The 16,945-nt window shown below is 40.2% G+C and overlaps 1 protein-coding gene and 1 non-coding gene across 2 annotated transcripts in view; one reads left to right on the top strand and one right to left on the bottom strand.

Moving 5' to 3' along the window:
- The first annotated feature begins 10,453 nt into the window (after positions 1-10,453).
- The window catches only part of SNX3 (sorting nexin 3), a 44,514-nt gene continuing 38,022 nt past the window's right edge, over positions 10,454-16,945 (top strand). Inside the window, exon 1 of the mRNA XM_032408124.1 lies at positions 10,454-10,921. Coding sequence (XP_032264015.1) covers positions 10,760-10,921 — 162 coding nt within the window. The 5' untranslated portion in view covers positions 10,454-10,759. The remainder of the gene's footprint in view (positions 10,922-16,945) is intronic.
- LOC116634845 lies at positions 16,276-16,379 on the bottom strand. The gene has a single exon (XR_004300066.1). It is a non-coding gene; the product is annotated as a U6 spliceosomal RNA (small nuclear RNA).

A 16,945-nucleotide genomic window follows, 5' to 3' on the forward strand; every position in this document is an offset into this window, starting at 1 on the left:
TCAAAAGAATCAGCTGGGTTTGGTTTTGTTTTCAACTGGACATCTTGGGGAGATTACTTGGATAAGTTTTAAATCAAGGTGAGTTTTATTTATCCAACTTTACTGACAACAGAGAAGTTGGTTTTTTTTTTTTTTTAAGGATTTTATTTACTTATTTATTTGAAAGAGACATAAAGAGAGCAGGGGAAGGGGCAAAGGGAGAGGGACATGCAGACCGTGCACTGAGCGTGGAGCCTGAACATGGGGCTCAATCTCACAACCTGGAGATCACTACCTGAGCCGAAATCAAGAGTCAGGCGCTTAACCAACTGATCAGCCAGGCGCCCCAACAACAGAGACATTCTTAATCTAGACTCTCTAGATGATAAAACCTGAATACGTTTTAGTCATGGGACATATCTAATTCAAGAAGGGTTCATTCCAAAGTTGAGTGTCTTCTGCCAAAACCAAGAATGTGTGCGGGAAACTAAGGGAACAGATAAGGAAAATGTCATGAGACCTCTAATGTCTATACACACCAATTGTAAGGACCCAATTTTCCCAGCATGTATCTCACTTAGGCCAAGCAATTCTCATCAACTTCAAAGGGAGAGATGTGCATCCACAGATCCAAGTTTGCAGTATCCAGGGCTTACTCAGCAGGAATACATACTATAATTTCTGGTACCAGGCTTCATTTTTTAGTCCAAATCAACTCAGCTGGATTTTGAAGCTTTAGTTCTTGCAAATAATCAACTATCCCTTAAAATATCAAATCCACTTGGCTTTATTTTACACATCAATCCTGTTGATTACTTAGGATAAGCCATAGTTTGGGTGTGTACATTGATATGCAAGACTTGTAATACCGAGCTATATGCTATACTACTATGTAGCATTATAGTATCAAATTACCAGAATTTTTTCTGGAGGTAATTTTATGCATAGCAAAGAGAGAAGAAGCGGGAGATATAATTTTCCATGTCTGCTGTTCAACAATTTTTTTTAAATATAATTCTGTTTACAAGTACTGTTTTCAGCTTTAATTTGATACTTTACTACCAAGTAAATTATCTTCTAATGTAATTACTTTTATATAATAATTATGATCTTGAAAGTCTACAAAGTAATTAAAGGGCATTTTCTAAGAAATAGATTTCTAGATTTAAATTATGCAGTTTTTCTGCTTATAGTTTTGGTGTTATCTAATTTATTACTATCATTATTATTACTATTATTAAATAGTTATGAAGTGGCAAGTATAGAGATAACCTTTACAAATACCTGAGACTTTAGGTCTAAACTATTTTTAATTGCAAATTTCAAAAGTTGACACAAGTATATCCCTGTTATCTTTTTTTTTAGCATTAGTTTTGACTCACTCTAGCATGTTATACACATCCGCACCTGTGCCCATTTAGCAAAGAATTTCAGTACAAATCATTCCTGAATTGAATAGACATCTCTAAGAAGCATTACAATTGTTGCAATATTTTTAGAAACTGAAACAAGGAAATAAACAACTTCAGTAAAAGTGATTTAAATAACAAATAACGTATCTTTATAAACAGCTTATCTCCTTGAGAACAAAGAATAAACAAGGAGACAAGGTTTTTTTTTCTTTCCACTATTAAAGCAGATCACAATATGAATGGGTGAAATGTCATGAATAATTGGAGAAAATCACAGAGTAATCTTCTGCAAAAACATCTGATTTATTTAAATTGTCGTTGTTTGTCTTATTAGAACCTTTATTTAACCTTGTTATCCACAATGCAGTATTCAAGCTGGTTTATCAAAAATATACTTTGGAACTAACCATATTTTGAAAATTTTTACTTTCTCAAATGTAAGCTATGGTAATTTAAACCTCCTGTGACAGCTGTCTTGTTGGGACCTAATTAATTGACATTGCATTACACTGCAATGCCTGTGAAAACCAATGTTGTGAATCTAAAACAACAGTAAATAAATCAAGGCTTTGAAACATTCTGTTAATAGATTTAAGCTCAGGTTTCTGGTCAAGAGGATCATCAAGCTTTCCACTACTAGATTCATCTAGATACAATAATCATTCAATATCCTCAATGGTTCAGGGCCTCATTCTATGATTTTCCATCCATGTTCTTTCTTTCTAGATAAGCCTATTTCCTTATAGACTCCTATACAGATTACAGGGCTTAGCATGTATCTAGCACTGTTCTAAATGCTTTACAAATATTAACTCTCTCAGTGCTCATAACCACCTCATGAGATAGGTACTATTATTTTCCCGAGTTTATATATGAAGAAATGGAGGCACAGACAGGCAAATAACTTTTCTAGGGTTACACAGCTATAAGGATTTGCCCATCTCCTCTACTAAGCCCTGATTAAACAGAATTGATTTGCTCATAGTATTGTCTTAATACAAGTCACACACATTTATATAAAATATAAAATTCTATCCAAGAGGTATTTATAATATAAAACATCAGAATGGTAATACGTAAATAATGGGTAGGAGAGATTAGGGAAAACAAAGCACTATGGAGACCTCTGCAGTCCAACATTAACCAAAACTAAGATGTGGCAGGGGAATAAAGGGTGGATGAAAAAGAAGAGAAAAAAGACGGCTCATAGTCATAAGTCCAAGTGATTAGAAAAATATTGATAATATTTACAGCAAAAAGGATATAAATATTAGATATTGCTTGAGAGTGAATGGGATGGGACTGATTTTAGATATGTTGAGTTGGATTTAGCCAATAGGACAACAAATGGAAACAGCATATGGGTGGGTACCTGCATGAGTATGTAATGCGATGAGTGGCAAACATTGTAGTGATACACCCACTCCAAGTTGAGATCTTTATAGATTTGGGAGCATTAAACAGCCTAGTAGATCAAGCCCTGGTCCAGCAGGTTTGGTCAAGCTCTCTACCAAACCCAACCCACAAGTTCTGGACAAATACATCTCTTACACAGATAAGTTTCCAAATGATTAGTTAGAAGAGTTTACTTCCTTTACAAATATGATTAGGAACCAACCTGGTATGCCTGGGAGTGTATGTCCTGGAGGCTAAGGTCTTTCATGAGAACACTGGCACCAATTCACAGAGATTTGCCGGGCCCTCCATGTCCCAATAGGAGTTGTGGTGCTATTTGCATCCCAACATCCTCCTTTGACTTGGCATCTCACAAACTTTTGGTCTCAGCAGTCTTCAGTTGCTTAGTGAAGTACTTTCTTTGGGTCAAACCAGGGAAATGGGGGCAGATATTTTTCAAGACTATTCACTTTTCTACATTCCCACTGCTTACCATCTTAATTCCACCAGAGTGATCTTTCTAAACCAAAAATCAAATCAAATCACCCTTATTCAGTGGTTTCCTTTAGAAAGTCTTTAGATAACATCCAAAACCATAAACATAGACTGTAATGCCCCCTCAAGGACTTGTCCCTCTTGGCCTTAGTCCTTTCTATTCCCTTTTCATTCCAGTAGTACTGAACTATGTGGAGCTCCCTAGCTATGTCATGTTCTTTCTTTCGTCTGGGCCCCTGCATGTGTTTATCTCTATCTCCAGAGTGCACCTCCTACACACATGCACACCCAATCACAGGCATCTCGCCTCTCAAACACCAACTCTATGTCTTAGTTTTGTTGCTGCTTTCTTCTGGAATTCTCCCCATACTACCCTCAAGACTGTGCTAAGTGGCTCTCATCCCACTCTATTGATGTGGCTTATTCATTTTTATGTCTCCATGACCAGTCTGAAAGATCCTGGAAGCAAAAACTGTATCTTGTTTACCACCTTCCCACTTCTCCATACTCTCCCTTCCCCCAGCACCGAGCACATTGGTTTATTGTAGGTGCTCAGTACATAGTTGTCACATGGATGGCCAGAGGGCCTAAAAGTCCTGAGAGGGACATATCTGTTCAGCTGAAGAGACCATATGATGCCACTGGTTCTGGAATGGGACTCTCTCCCCACCCCACCAATTAATTAATATATCTCACATTCCTGAGATTTCTAGATCTTCGCTACTCATTGTGGTCTGGAGACCAGCAGTATTGGCATTCCCTCAGACTTTATCCTGGAACTCCTGGATCAGAATCTGCATTTTTGCAAGATCCCCTGTTAATTTGTATGCACAGTAATATTTGAGAAACACTGCTCGAGATAACATTGGTGGTTCTTTACTCAGAAAGCTGGTAATCCATTTCCTTGAGAGAAGGAATGCAAATGCCTGGTTTCCAGTGCTCCCACCGCTGAGGACTTATTTTTGCCCTGATCCAGGTATATACCAATCTTGCCTGTCCTTACATGTTTGAAGTAAGTCACTCTGCATGTCAGGGGCCCTTCTATCTCAAAAGGAATCCTGTGCCTGCCTCCCACTCCCCCACCCTGGAAATCAACCTCTCAACTGGAAACAGGAATTTCTCCTTGTCATGGCTGCTTTTGACTTCTAGACAGTGAATTCAATGTTATCTATCAGAAGAGTCTTTCCTCTCCCAGGCATGGGCCTTATATCCCTGATGTCTGAGCGATCCTCAGCCATTGGCTGGGAGCAGCCTGTGGGAAATAAGGCCTTGGAGCAAATGCAGTAATAAATTTCAGAGTACAGCAGCTGAGGTCATAGGTTAATTATGTTTCCTGAGGCTGGAGATCTGAGAGGCACATTCTCATGGCTACCACAAAGAGTAAGGAGAAGATACAGGAAAAAAGGAATAATTAGTGGAGAAGAACTTGGAAAAAGCAAGAGAGAGTGGTTTTGATGTTAATACAACCAGCTGGGCACTGCCTGATTTACCAATACAGAAGAGGCACTAAATCACACACAAAAAATAACAAAATGCAGAATTGTTTGTGTTTTGGAGGAGATGTTTTATAGAGGATCTCAGAGTGGGGATTAAGACCCCTCAAAGGGCATGCCTAAAACACAACAGGTGGTTACTAACCTGCCGGCTGAGAGTGAGAGTCGTCTTACCAGCAGGTTTTCTTTGCTGAGTGGCGTATGCAACCTGGGCCTGACTAGCTCCAGCTCCTAGCCTCTTTAAATAAAACTGTAAACAAATATACAAAGAAAATCAGTGTGAAGATGTATTCAGCTGAAGTATAAGCCTCCCGAGATTCCAAACACTGAGACTGTCTAAGAGGAAACCCCATGCTGATCTCCCTGACTGTGGAAGTAGAGCAGTTAACCTTTGAGAAAAGAGGGACTGTGTGATGTGCTACTAGAACAGATTAATACCATCTCCAAAGCCTCTGATTCCCCAACACCAACTCGGTGTCCAACAATTCAAATCAATCCTGACACCACTTACCTGAAGTGGGCACAGACCCTACAGGTTAAGGACTCAGTCCCACAAGACTGTCCCCACAGCCGCAAATGGGGTGCCAAAGCTATCCACGTCTGCTCAGCCAACTACAGATTTGGCCAGGGGTTCTCATAATCTCCCCCTCAGTTTTGATAATTCGACTCACAGATATCAGAAAAATATTTTACTTATGCTTGCTGGTTTGTCTCTTTCATTTGGTTCAAAAACAGCCAAGTGGAAGAGATGCATAGGGCAAGGTCTGGGGAGGGGGTGTGTGGAACTTTTATTTCTTCTCCTGACTGCCACCTTCCAGGACGTTGAAATTTCCCACCCTCTCCTCAAGTATTAGGCCTTTCTGGTGACCAGCTCCCAACCCAAAGCTACCTAGGGGCCCTGCCTGGGAGTCACCTCATTAGCATAAACTCAGGTGTAGTCAAAAGGGGCCCCTTAAGAATAACAAAAGACACTCCTACTACTCAGAAAATTCCAAAGGTTTTAGGAACTCAGTGCTGGGATCCAGAGACAAAAATTATATATTTTTTATTACACCAGATACAGTCACAGATACAGGACTGAAAGAGAAATACAATTCTCATGTGACTTCAAGTATAATACAACCATCTCAAATCACTGAGTAAAGAATAGATTTTTATTTTTATTTTTTTTTTTTAAAGATTTTATTTATTTATTCATGAGAGACAGAGGGAGAGAGAGAGAGAGAGGCAGAGGGAGAAGCAGGCTCCCAAGGAGCAGGGAGCGATGCAGAACTCGATCCCAGGACCCTGGGATCATGACCTGAGCCGAAGGCAGACGCTCAACCATCCAAGCCACCCAGGCACCCAAGAATAGATTTTTGAAAAATAGATTGTTTAGGGGCACCTGGGTGGCTCAGTTGTTAAGCGTCTGCCTTTGGCTCAGGTCAGGAGTCCTGGGATCGAGCCCCACATTGGGCTCCCTGCTCTGCGGGAAGCCTGCTTCTCCCTCTCCCACTCCCCCTGCTTGTGTTCCCTCTCTCTGTCAAATAAATAAATAAAAATCTTAAAAAAATAAAATAATAATAAAAAAATAGATTGTTCAATAAATGGTGTTGCAACACCTAGGTAGTCAAATGGGGTGGGGGGATTTAGATCCATATTTCTCTTATGCCAAAAGAAATTCTAGATGGATCAAATATTTTTTTAAAAACCCCTATAAATAGGGGTGACTGGGTGGCTTAGTCTGGTAAGCCTCTGCTTTCAGCTCAGGTCATGATGTCCAGGTCCTGGGATAGAGCCCTGCATTGGGCTTCCTGCTTAGTGGGGAGTCTGCTTCTCCCTCTTTCTCTCTCTCTCTCTCTCTCTCTCTCCCTCTGCGCCCCCCCGTTCTCTCTCTCTCTCAAATATAACTAATCTTTAAAAAATAAATTTAAAAAATTAAAAACCTATAGTCTAGAAAAAAATGGATTCTTTATAAGAGGAGGAAGGCTTTCTAAGCATGCTTCAAAACTCACAAGCCATAAAAGAAAAAAGACTGATAAATTCAACTACATAAATTAAATTACAGGGGTACCTGGATGGCTCAGTTGTTAAGCATCTGCCTTCGGCTCAGGTCATGATCCCAGGGTCCTGGGATCGAGCCCGGCATCGGGCTCCCTGCTCAGCCAGGAGTCTGCTTCTCCCTCTCCCACTCCCCCTGCTTGTGTTCCCTCTCTTGCTGTGTCTTTCTCTGTCAAATAAATAAAATCTTAAAAAAAAAATTAAATTACAAAATACATGGTAAAAACCATCATTGGCAGAGTCAAAAGTTAAACTGGGGGAGATATTTGCAATTTATATCACAGAAAATGGTTACCTTTTAATATTTAATAAATTCCAACATATCAAGAAAAAGAGCAAGTCAAAAGAAAAATGGGCAAAGAATTTGAACAAATAAATATATCACCAAAAAAGGGAAATATGAATGACTTGTAAACATATGAAAAGATGGTCAACTGTGCTCAGTTGAATAAGGAACATGCAAATAAAGATACCGTTTAGATTAGTGAAGATTAAAAAGTTTGATACCACTTCATGCTGGTGAAGCTATGGACAAACAGGCACTTTCATACATTGCTGAACAGGGTGTAAACTGGTTAAACCTGTACAGAAGACATTTTGCAATACCTTTCATAAATATATATATCCTTTGACCCCTAGTAGTTCCATTTACAGAAATTTATCCTACAAATATAATCCTGTGTGTGTGATGATAGCATATTCAGGCTATTCATTGCAACACTGTAATAGTGAAAGTTTGAGATCCCATATATATTTGTTAATAGGGGGACAAGTTAAATTATGGCACATCATGTCATGGAATACTTTGGGGCAGTACAAATATGGAACTATCTTCAAGATACATTGTTAAGTGAAACAAGATACAAAAGTATATGTGTATATATATATATATATATATATATATATATTGTAGTATACTACTTAAGGGACACAACTCTCATCTCTCATGGTCCCATAGTAATACAGGTATACTAACAAATTATTTTTCTAGAATTAGGCCATTTAGGAAAACATAAAGCTGGTAATAGTTTTCTAACATCTTAGTCTATCCCTAGAACACGGTGATGTCTTCCCATTCCTTTCCCAACTGCAATTGCCACTCTCTCTTGAGTTACCAGTGTTGACAGCCTGGTTATATATCTTTCCATACTTTTTCCCATGCACATATAAAAATCTGCAATATAGATGTACATATCTTTATATATTATTTTTGTTCTGTTTGTTTACCCAAATGACATCATACTGGACAGATTTTTCTGTGATCCTCACCAATACATCATGAATATTCCTCTTCTAATTCCAATAATTAAAAATAGATATAGTCTCCATTCTGACTCCATTTCTCTGCTGGGACAGAGAAAAACTATAAATAGGGTCTGTACTTTCGTTCAGCCACTATATTCTCATGTTAATTCTAGTAGCTTACTCTTTGGTGATTTTTCTAGGACTACAATCATATATTCTGAAAAATAATGTTCCTCCCAACGTTTATACCAGGAAGCTCTTCTTAGCTGTCTGGCTGCTATGTTGCTGTGCTGGATCCTCTGTAGCTGCTTCCCACCGCAGGCAATTGTTGCTGCTGCCCAAAGCTGCTCTGCATGGCCTCCAAGGAATGAGACAGAAGCTTCCTATGAGAATATCCCATGAGGGCTTTGTTCAAGAGTCACAGATGATAGCACAATACAGTGGTTCCTGGTCTCTTAGCTCACATATATTCTAATTCAAAGTGTCATCTCATAGGGGCCAAAGGCAGGCTCTCCCAAAAAGTGCCACTGTGGCGTATTATTTTAAGTAAAAGTTACTTGGGAAACAGTTGGTGCAAGCACACTCAGACCCTCCTCTCTCCCCTCTGAAAGCAGGAAATAAATCTCCCACATAGAAGGTATCCTTCCTGCACTAAGAAATAAATAAAATAATAAAAAAAAATCCTTATCACCAGAGATTGGGACTTTAAAGTCTAGAAAGTTATAGAAAAAAACCTTGTTAATTTTTACTACTCTATTATCCCAGCCCAAATTCTTCTCAGATTTACTAATCAAAGCTCCCAAACTTCTGTTTTCTGTATCCTATTAATTCCTCACAGATTTATTGTCTCATTGTCTAAAAAGTATAAAAATTGCCTGCCTTGGTCATTTCTTTGGATCTCAATTTCATTATTGGGCCTCCATGAGCATGTAATTAAACTTTGGATTTTTTCTCCTGTTAATCTGTCTCATATCAATTTGATTCTTAAACCAGCTGGATGATCTTGAAAGATAGAAGGAAATTTTTTTCCTCCCCTACAATCTATATTCAATTCTTGAGCTCACTGCTGTAATCATACCAGCCAAGTTCCCATTTGGTCTCTGGCAACAGCAGGCAGGCCCAGCAGGAAGTGCTGTCTAAACATACTTATTCTGACATTACCCTTACTCTTTTGAAAGAGATACTCAGAGAGGGCTTCTTTGACCACCCTGTCTAATGAGCTTGTCTCATTCTCTATCACATTATCCCAGCTTTATTTTCTTTATAGCACCAGTCATATTATTTATTGACTTATTATGTCTCCCCAAGATAGACTCTATAGCAGACCTGATGAATTCAGAGAATTTCCATGTCTTATTTACCCTTAACTCTCTCGTACTACAGTTGAAAAACACCTACTAGACCTTCAATAAATATTTGTTGAATTAATGAATGTTAATTTTCTGGAAAATAGTCTATATCATATTTAAGTAATTCCTTTGTTCCAACTGTTCTTAAGTGTTATTAGGAATATTTGCTAATGATCTGGGCAATTTTTCATCTTAAGGGTCAGATTATTTAAAGTGAATGAGGTTTCTGAAACTCAACATACTTTTAAAAATGCAGACATAGTTGCAGAACTATGATATAAACAGAGATAACTCTCTAGGCAGGTATAGAAATTTATCCTTCTACCTCAAAGTTCGAAATCTGCATCTGCTACAGATGAACTACCATCTACTTGTTATCTTTTTTTCCCCATTTTTTATAAAGGCTTGAGTTTCACTTCGAATGCTGTAGAAATACGTTTACCACTTTTTTTTTTAACTTACTGGAACTTTGTGGGAAATGAGGGAAGAAAGTTGCAGGTTACCCAAACATAGGTCATTAAAGGCAGGTTTCAGCCCACTTACTACGTTAGTTTTAGAGAGCCCAACAGTCTCCAAACGATTTGACCTTAGTGGGGTGATTTGGCAAGGTCTTTGTCTGTATTCCACTCTCCTACTTTATCTCCTTCCATTTATCAATCCAGACACGCGAATGGTCAAACTGTCACGTTGATGTCAAACTCATCATGTGAGGCACGTTAATGGTTACCTAGAAAGGCATTTTCAGTGGTTCACGGTGAGACATTTGGTAGGTTGACGCAGAGTTAGCGGGAGTTTTTTTTCGATTGCGGGCAAATCCCCCAAATCTCGCCGTTTAACTTTTGTTTCCGCAGCCCCCAAGGCCACGAAGCCCATTTCCGTGTTTCCTCCCACCGCTCCAGGCCAAGGCGGCGGCAGAAAGACAGGAAGCGCCCACCCCCAGACCCCTAGGTCCCGCAGCACTTCGGCCTCAGCCAGGCGGCGATGGGCTCGCCCGGTGCATTGTGGGCGCTGTAGTCTGGCCGGAACCTGTTCACGACTACAACTCCCGTGACTGCCGCTGCTCCTCTACCGCCTAACCCGCAGTCCCCCTCCGCGGCCTCAGCTGGGCCTCCCAGGCCCAGGGCGCGGCGTCCCGGCGAGTCAGCTGTTTCTCGCCCAGGCACAAGAGGCGGAAGCTGGAGAGACGCAGGGAGGAGCTTCGCTCGGGGGAGAACGCCCGTCCTACGTGCTCGTTCGCCTCGACCGCTGTGCGCGAGCCCGGTGTCCCCGCGGCGGGCAGCAGCGGCGGCGTCGGTGGAACGCGGAGGGGGCGGAGGGAGTCCGCGGCGGCGGCGGCGGCTGCAGTAGAGAAATGGCGGAGACCGTGGCGGACACCCGGCGGCTGATCACCAAGCCGCAGAACCTGAATGATGCCTACGGGCCACCCAGCAACTTCCTCGAGATCGATGTGAGCAACCCGCAGACGGTGGGGGTCGGCCGGGGCCGCTTCACCACCTACGAAATCAGGGTCAAGGTGAGGCCGTCTTTCTCCCCTTCAGAGAGACCCCTCCCGCCGTCCGTGGTCTCCCCCAGCCGACCCACGAGTTGATCCCCTCCGGCGGCTACAGCCGCCCGGGTCAGGAGCCGCGGGCTGACTCGGTCGGGCAGCCTTGTCCACGGGCGGGGTCTTGGGCCAGGGCCCTTCTTCCTCTAGGGCTTGGAAGGGGGCTGCAGAGTGAGCTGAGCCCAGCACTGGTACTTGGAGAAGGTGCTCGAAGAAGAGGGCGTGGGATGAGCGCCGCTTGCCCCTCAAGCAGCTGATCTGGGAATGACATTTGAGTTGGAAAGGTGTAGATCTTTCGAGAACACAGTGCTTCATTGGGAGGGGAGCTAGATGTGACTGAGGAAGGGGGTTTGCGCAAAGTTGAAGTTTTCCCAGTTTTCTTGAACTGGAGACTTTCCCCAGAGGTGGCCGAGCCAAGCTGGATGGTTGGTCCAGGCCCTTCCCGAGCTACCAAACTGACCTAGGTTGTACATTTTTCGGAACAGAATCTAGTGGGTGTTCATAAAAGCCTGACGAATTTGGCAGGGCTGAGCCTGGAGAGACCAGTGATTGACCTTAGCATTCTGGGCCACCATCGTGCTAAAGCCTGAGGTGTGGCGAGTGTTGTCTACCTCACAATCCAAAACTACAACTGCTTTAAGAAAGCCTATTCATTTAGGGATCTTGCTCTCTTAATTTCGAGATTTGCACTTAACTGAATGAAGGAATCAGCTGAAGTAGAAAAGTAGAAACACTTATAATTTCGTAACTAGTATTTGATAGCAATAAGTAATTCAGATGATTTGAAAGATGCTAATTGAGAATAGTACTTCACTTTCACTGTAGTTCAGGATTAAAGAACTTTCTCATGTATGGAAGTATCTTTAAAAATTAATCACATGAAACGAATCTAGCTGTTAAAAACGACAACAAATTTTACTAAAAATTAAGTGTAATAATTTCACTTTACAGTAATTGAACTTTATGTAAGAAGTTAGTATTAATTTTTAAATGGAGTAATTTCTCATTAACTTGTGCATCTTTTGTGTGTATGGTTAAAAAACAACCTATAATTTACCATCAACCATTTTTTTTTTTTTTAAGATTTTTATTATTTGAGAGAGAATGAGAGAGCGAGAGCACATTGGGGGGGGAGGGTCAGAGGGAGAAGCAGGCTCCCTGCTGAGCAGGGAGACCGATGCGGGGGGATGCGGGGGACTTGATCTTGGGACTCCAGGATCATGACCTGAGCCGAAGGCAGTCGCTTAACCAGCTGAGCCACCCAGGCGCCCCTACCATCAACTATTTTTAAGTGTACAGTTCAGTAGTGTTAAGTATATTGAAATTGTGAAATTTATGCATTTAAAAAATGTATCATGTATTGCTAAAAGATTTTTAATAATCAAACTTTAAGATGTGAAACTAAAGTTTATGTTCCAGGTCACCCTAGTGTCCCTATGGATGTGTAACATGTGAGCCATAAGCAGTTTTGTTATAGTGAAATTGCAAAATCCAGGCTCCAGCATGCTTACGGAAGTACTTTACCACATAAGCCTAGTAAAAAAGTAAGGCCTTTTTTTTTTTTTTTTTAACTTTTGGAATGATTTTAAAATATATGGCAGATTTTTCACTGAAAAGAACTTCCTCTTTTACCCTAATTCACCACCATGTTTTCCTTTATTTCTTGTGCTAAAACAGAACTTGGTATTCCTGTTTCTAAACTTCCATAGCTACTACTTCCTGTCATACAACTGAAGCAAAATCTCCTGCTTCCACTTCCTCCATTTAATAACTTTGTGTTTATCTTGCTGGGTGCATTGTATTAAATGCATTCTAGTATAATTATTTAAAAAATACATCTGATACTTTATTACTGCATAGCTGATGTGACACTTTAAAAATAGTGTTTATGGTATGATCATTTACATTTTTAAGAATCCTTTTTAAGAGTGGTTAATAAGTTATGGAATTAACAAAGTATGCACCTGCATTGGTTTGTGTTATATAAACCAGTTTTTTTGTGTGTTAATGATGTTTATAGTCATAAATGCAGGTATCCTAAAAAAGTGTAATTGAGTTTCTAATGGTCGTGAAATGCCATTGGGGTTTTTCTTAATATGTAATGTGTTAATTTAAAAGTCAGGACACCATATAGTAGGACAATAGGTCTTATTTAAGTAGCATATGATTTTTGAGTGTAATGACAATCTTGTGTTAAGGTAAAATGGCCAGCAAGATGAATAGGTGAGTCATTTTGTAATTTTATTTATTACTACTTTCTAAACTGTTGCTTCTCTCCCTAGCCCCTATTGCCTGCCTTTGGCTATTGAAATGCCATGTGGAGTTTGGGCCCTTAAACTATCTTATAGTTACTTTCTAATTCTGGTCTTGAGAAAAATGTTCAATTTTTATAGAATCTGATTGAAATTACTCTAATTCAGAGAGCAATTTTATCTAGATAGTGGCACTTTAGAATGCAAGTTTCCCAATCTCCACTTATCTTTTGGTTTGAGGGTAGTGTTTAAGACTATTAGGATCACTTGATTAGTATCTCTGGGCTTTTGAAAATAATTGGTACAGTGTTAATGTTTTTAAAAATTGTTCTAATGGCTAGGTGCAGCAGAGAGCACCATAAATGATGAAAGGTTTAGGAAAGCTCAGGGTCTAGAATTATTTTTGCATATTAAAGAGAAGTTTAAAGGAGAAATTCAGTCACTGTTTATGAAGTTTGTACTCTAATGTAACCTTAATTTTCTGGGGATTTTAAGTTAGTTAAGATCTATTGTAACTAGAGACAATTGTTTCAAACAGGAGTGAAGTTAAGGATCTTTCTTGAGCTCTGAATTCAATGAATAGGTTTATCATTTATAAGCAGAGTAAGGTACACAATCTAAACTCCACTTCCCCTCTGTAAAATAGGTATGCTAACAATAGCACCTACGTCATAGGACTAAATGAGATAATGTACATAAATCTCTTTAGCTAATTGACTGGTACATACTGAGCTTTCAAAAGTTACCTCTTTCTAAAAGCAATATGTTCTAATTTAAAAGACAGTGATCAACTAACTACATTTTCTGTATTACTATGCAGTTGAGTTACTGAAATTGTTAGATTTTCTTGGCATGGAAGTATACTTTCATTGAGGCAGATGTAGTATAAAAGAAGCCATCTTGTTTAGTATTTAACCAAGGAACTTGTTTGTTTTCAGTTTTTATTATTTTGTGTGATTCCATGTAGAAAGTTGTGATGTCATTTGGAAGGTGGTAAATTTCATATTAAGCCCAAAAATACTTAATAGAATACTTCATATTTTAAGGTAGCACATTTCCTGTGATGATTATACTAGTATTTTTTCCAGTTTTTTTTTTTTTTTAAGATTTTATTTGTTCATTTGACAGAGTGAGACACAGTGAGAGAGGGAACACAAGCAGGGGGAGTGGGAGAGGGAGAAGCAGGCTTCCCGCGGAGCAGGGAGCCCGGTGCGGGGCTTGATCCCACTGGGATCATGATCTGAGCCAAAGGCAAATGCTTAATGACTGAGCCACCCAGGCACCCCTATTTTTTCCAGTTTTATTGAGATATGACTGATATATAATGTATTTAAGGTGTACAGCATAATGATTTTTTATGTGCATATATTGTGAAATGATTACCTAATAAGATTAGCCAACATTCAACTCCTCACATAGTTACAGAAGTAGCCTTTTAAAATTGAGGCTTATTTTTTTTTTTTTTTTTTTTTAAAGATTTTATTTATTTATTTGACAGAGAGAGCCAGAGAGCACAAGTGGAGAGAATGGCAGAGGGAGAGGGAGAAGCAGGCTCCCCACTTGAGCAGGGAGCCCGATGCGGGGCTCGATCCCAGGACCCTGGGATCATGACCCGAGCCGAAGGCAGACGCTTAACCATCTGAGCCACCCAGGCGCCCCAAATTGAGGCTTATTAAAACATAAAGCTGAATACTGAAGTTTGATAAACATTTTTTTTAAAGATTTTATTTATTTGAGAGAGGGAGCATGAGCAGGGGAAGGGACAGAGGGAGAAAGGAGAGGGAAAAGCAGAATCCTCACTGAGCAGAGAGCCCTATGTGGGACTCAATCCCAGGACCCTGAGATCATGACCTGAGCCGAAGATAGATGCTTAACCACTGAGCCACCCAGACGTCCCGATAAACTTTTTTTTTAAAGATTGTATTTATTTATTTTAGTGAGAGTGCGTGCGTGTTGGCGGGGGGTTGGGGGGTGGAAGCAGAGGGAGAAGAGAATCTCAGGTAGACTCCACACTGAACCCAGAGCCTGACGCAGGGCTCCATCCCAGGACCCTGAAATCAGGACCTGAGCCGAAATCAAAAGTGGATGCTTAACTGACTGTGCCATCCAGGTGCCCCAAGTTTGATAAACATTTTGACAGGAAAGATCATCAGTAAAAGTAACATCTTAACCGTTTTCCATTCTAAACCTGTATTGGTGATTTTACTCTGGGAGAGTCCTCTCATTTTAAATTGGAAGTTATTAATACCCAGATTGGAAACTGAGAAATAAATTAATTCTTAGACTTGCTTTCAGGATTTATAAGAACATATTATTAAAGGGCCCAAATATATTTTTTCAAAATAATATTTTAAAGAATCAAGGTGTTTTCGTGCCAAAGGACATGTCGCAGAATCGAGGTAGCTTTATCAGCTGGCCATGAGATGTTGTCTGATACACATCTTTGCTGGTAGCTACAGCTGACTTCCCGGATCTCCCTGAAGGATGGGCATGTTACTACCTTTGAAGGTTCTGTTCTTACCTCATCCATGCCTTAAGATTGGGGAGGGAGGCAGTGACAGTTAAAAAGTAGTCCTGCTGTATTGGGTTATTAGGGACTGTTCTATATTGTTCTGCACAGACGATTGTCTCTCACCCAAAGTAAATTATCTGACTAGTGTTAGAGCTAGGGTTAGATTTGAAGTAGTCTGGTCCTGGTTCAGAATGGCTTCACAGCTGCAGTTCACTTAATTTAAAACAGGACATTAAAACCTTTGTTGTCTACAGCCTAGTTTGGTGGCACCCTCAGGTGTCTGAACATTTGAAGGAAATCCCAAGTTGGTACTCTTGAGACCTGAGTTGACTCTTCAGTAATGCACAGTGGGTAAGATGCACCCAGGAGAGATGAACAGCTGCAAAGAGCTTGCTATTAAATTCTGTGCTCTGATGAGATGACCTGAAGAGAACGTGTTGTTGAGTGGCTGGCTAGTGATGTTATAAAAGGCAAACTTTTTTTTCTTTGCGTGTTGAAGCTAAAGAGGGGATTTTTCACTTCAGTACTACTTCTATTCAAGGCACTGTGCTTTATATATAAAAAATATGGAACGCTTCATGAATTTGCATGTCATCCTTGTGCAGGGGCCATGCTAATCTCTGTATCATTCCAATTTTAGTATATGTGCTGCTGAAGCGAGCACTGCTATATATATAATATGATCTTTGAGGTAACTGAAGAGAATAGATAATATTCCTGTTTTGCTTTTGTAAAAGCTGGGGTCCCTGTTGATCTGATCCTCATCTCTTGTCCCTCCCTCATTTTTACTTTATGTGCCAGTTCTCTTAAACTACTTGTATCTCCTGAATAAGCTGAATTCTCTTTTATCCAGGCCTCTTGTGTCTACATACTTCCTCCGCCATTAAAAACAGTCTTCCTGGGGTGCCTGGCTAGCTTGGTTGGTGGAGAGTATGACTTGATCTTGGGGTTGTGAGTTTGAGCCCCACGTTGGGTATGGAGATTACTTAAAAACAGAAAGTCTTTCATTTATTTTTTTTTAAGATTTTTATTTATTTGTCAAGAGAGAGAGCAAGAGAGCACAAGCAGGAGGAGTGGCAGGCAGAGGGAGAAGCAGGCTCCCCACTGAGCAAGGAGCCCGATGGAGGACTCAATCCCTGAGCCGAAGGTAGATGCTTAACAGACTGAGCCACCCAAACGTCCCCAAAAAATAAAATCTTTAAAAAAAATAAAACGGTCTTCCTTTAGTGG

This window comes from Phoca vitulina, unplaced genomic scaffold (assembly GCF_004348235.1).
Source record: "Phoca vitulina isolate PV1807 unplaced genomic scaffold, GSC_HSeal_1.0 scaffold9, whole genome shotgun sequence".
In the NCBI taxonomy this organism is placed as follows: Eukaryota; Metazoa; Chordata; class Mammalia; order Carnivora; family Phocidae; genus Phoca; species Phoca vitulina.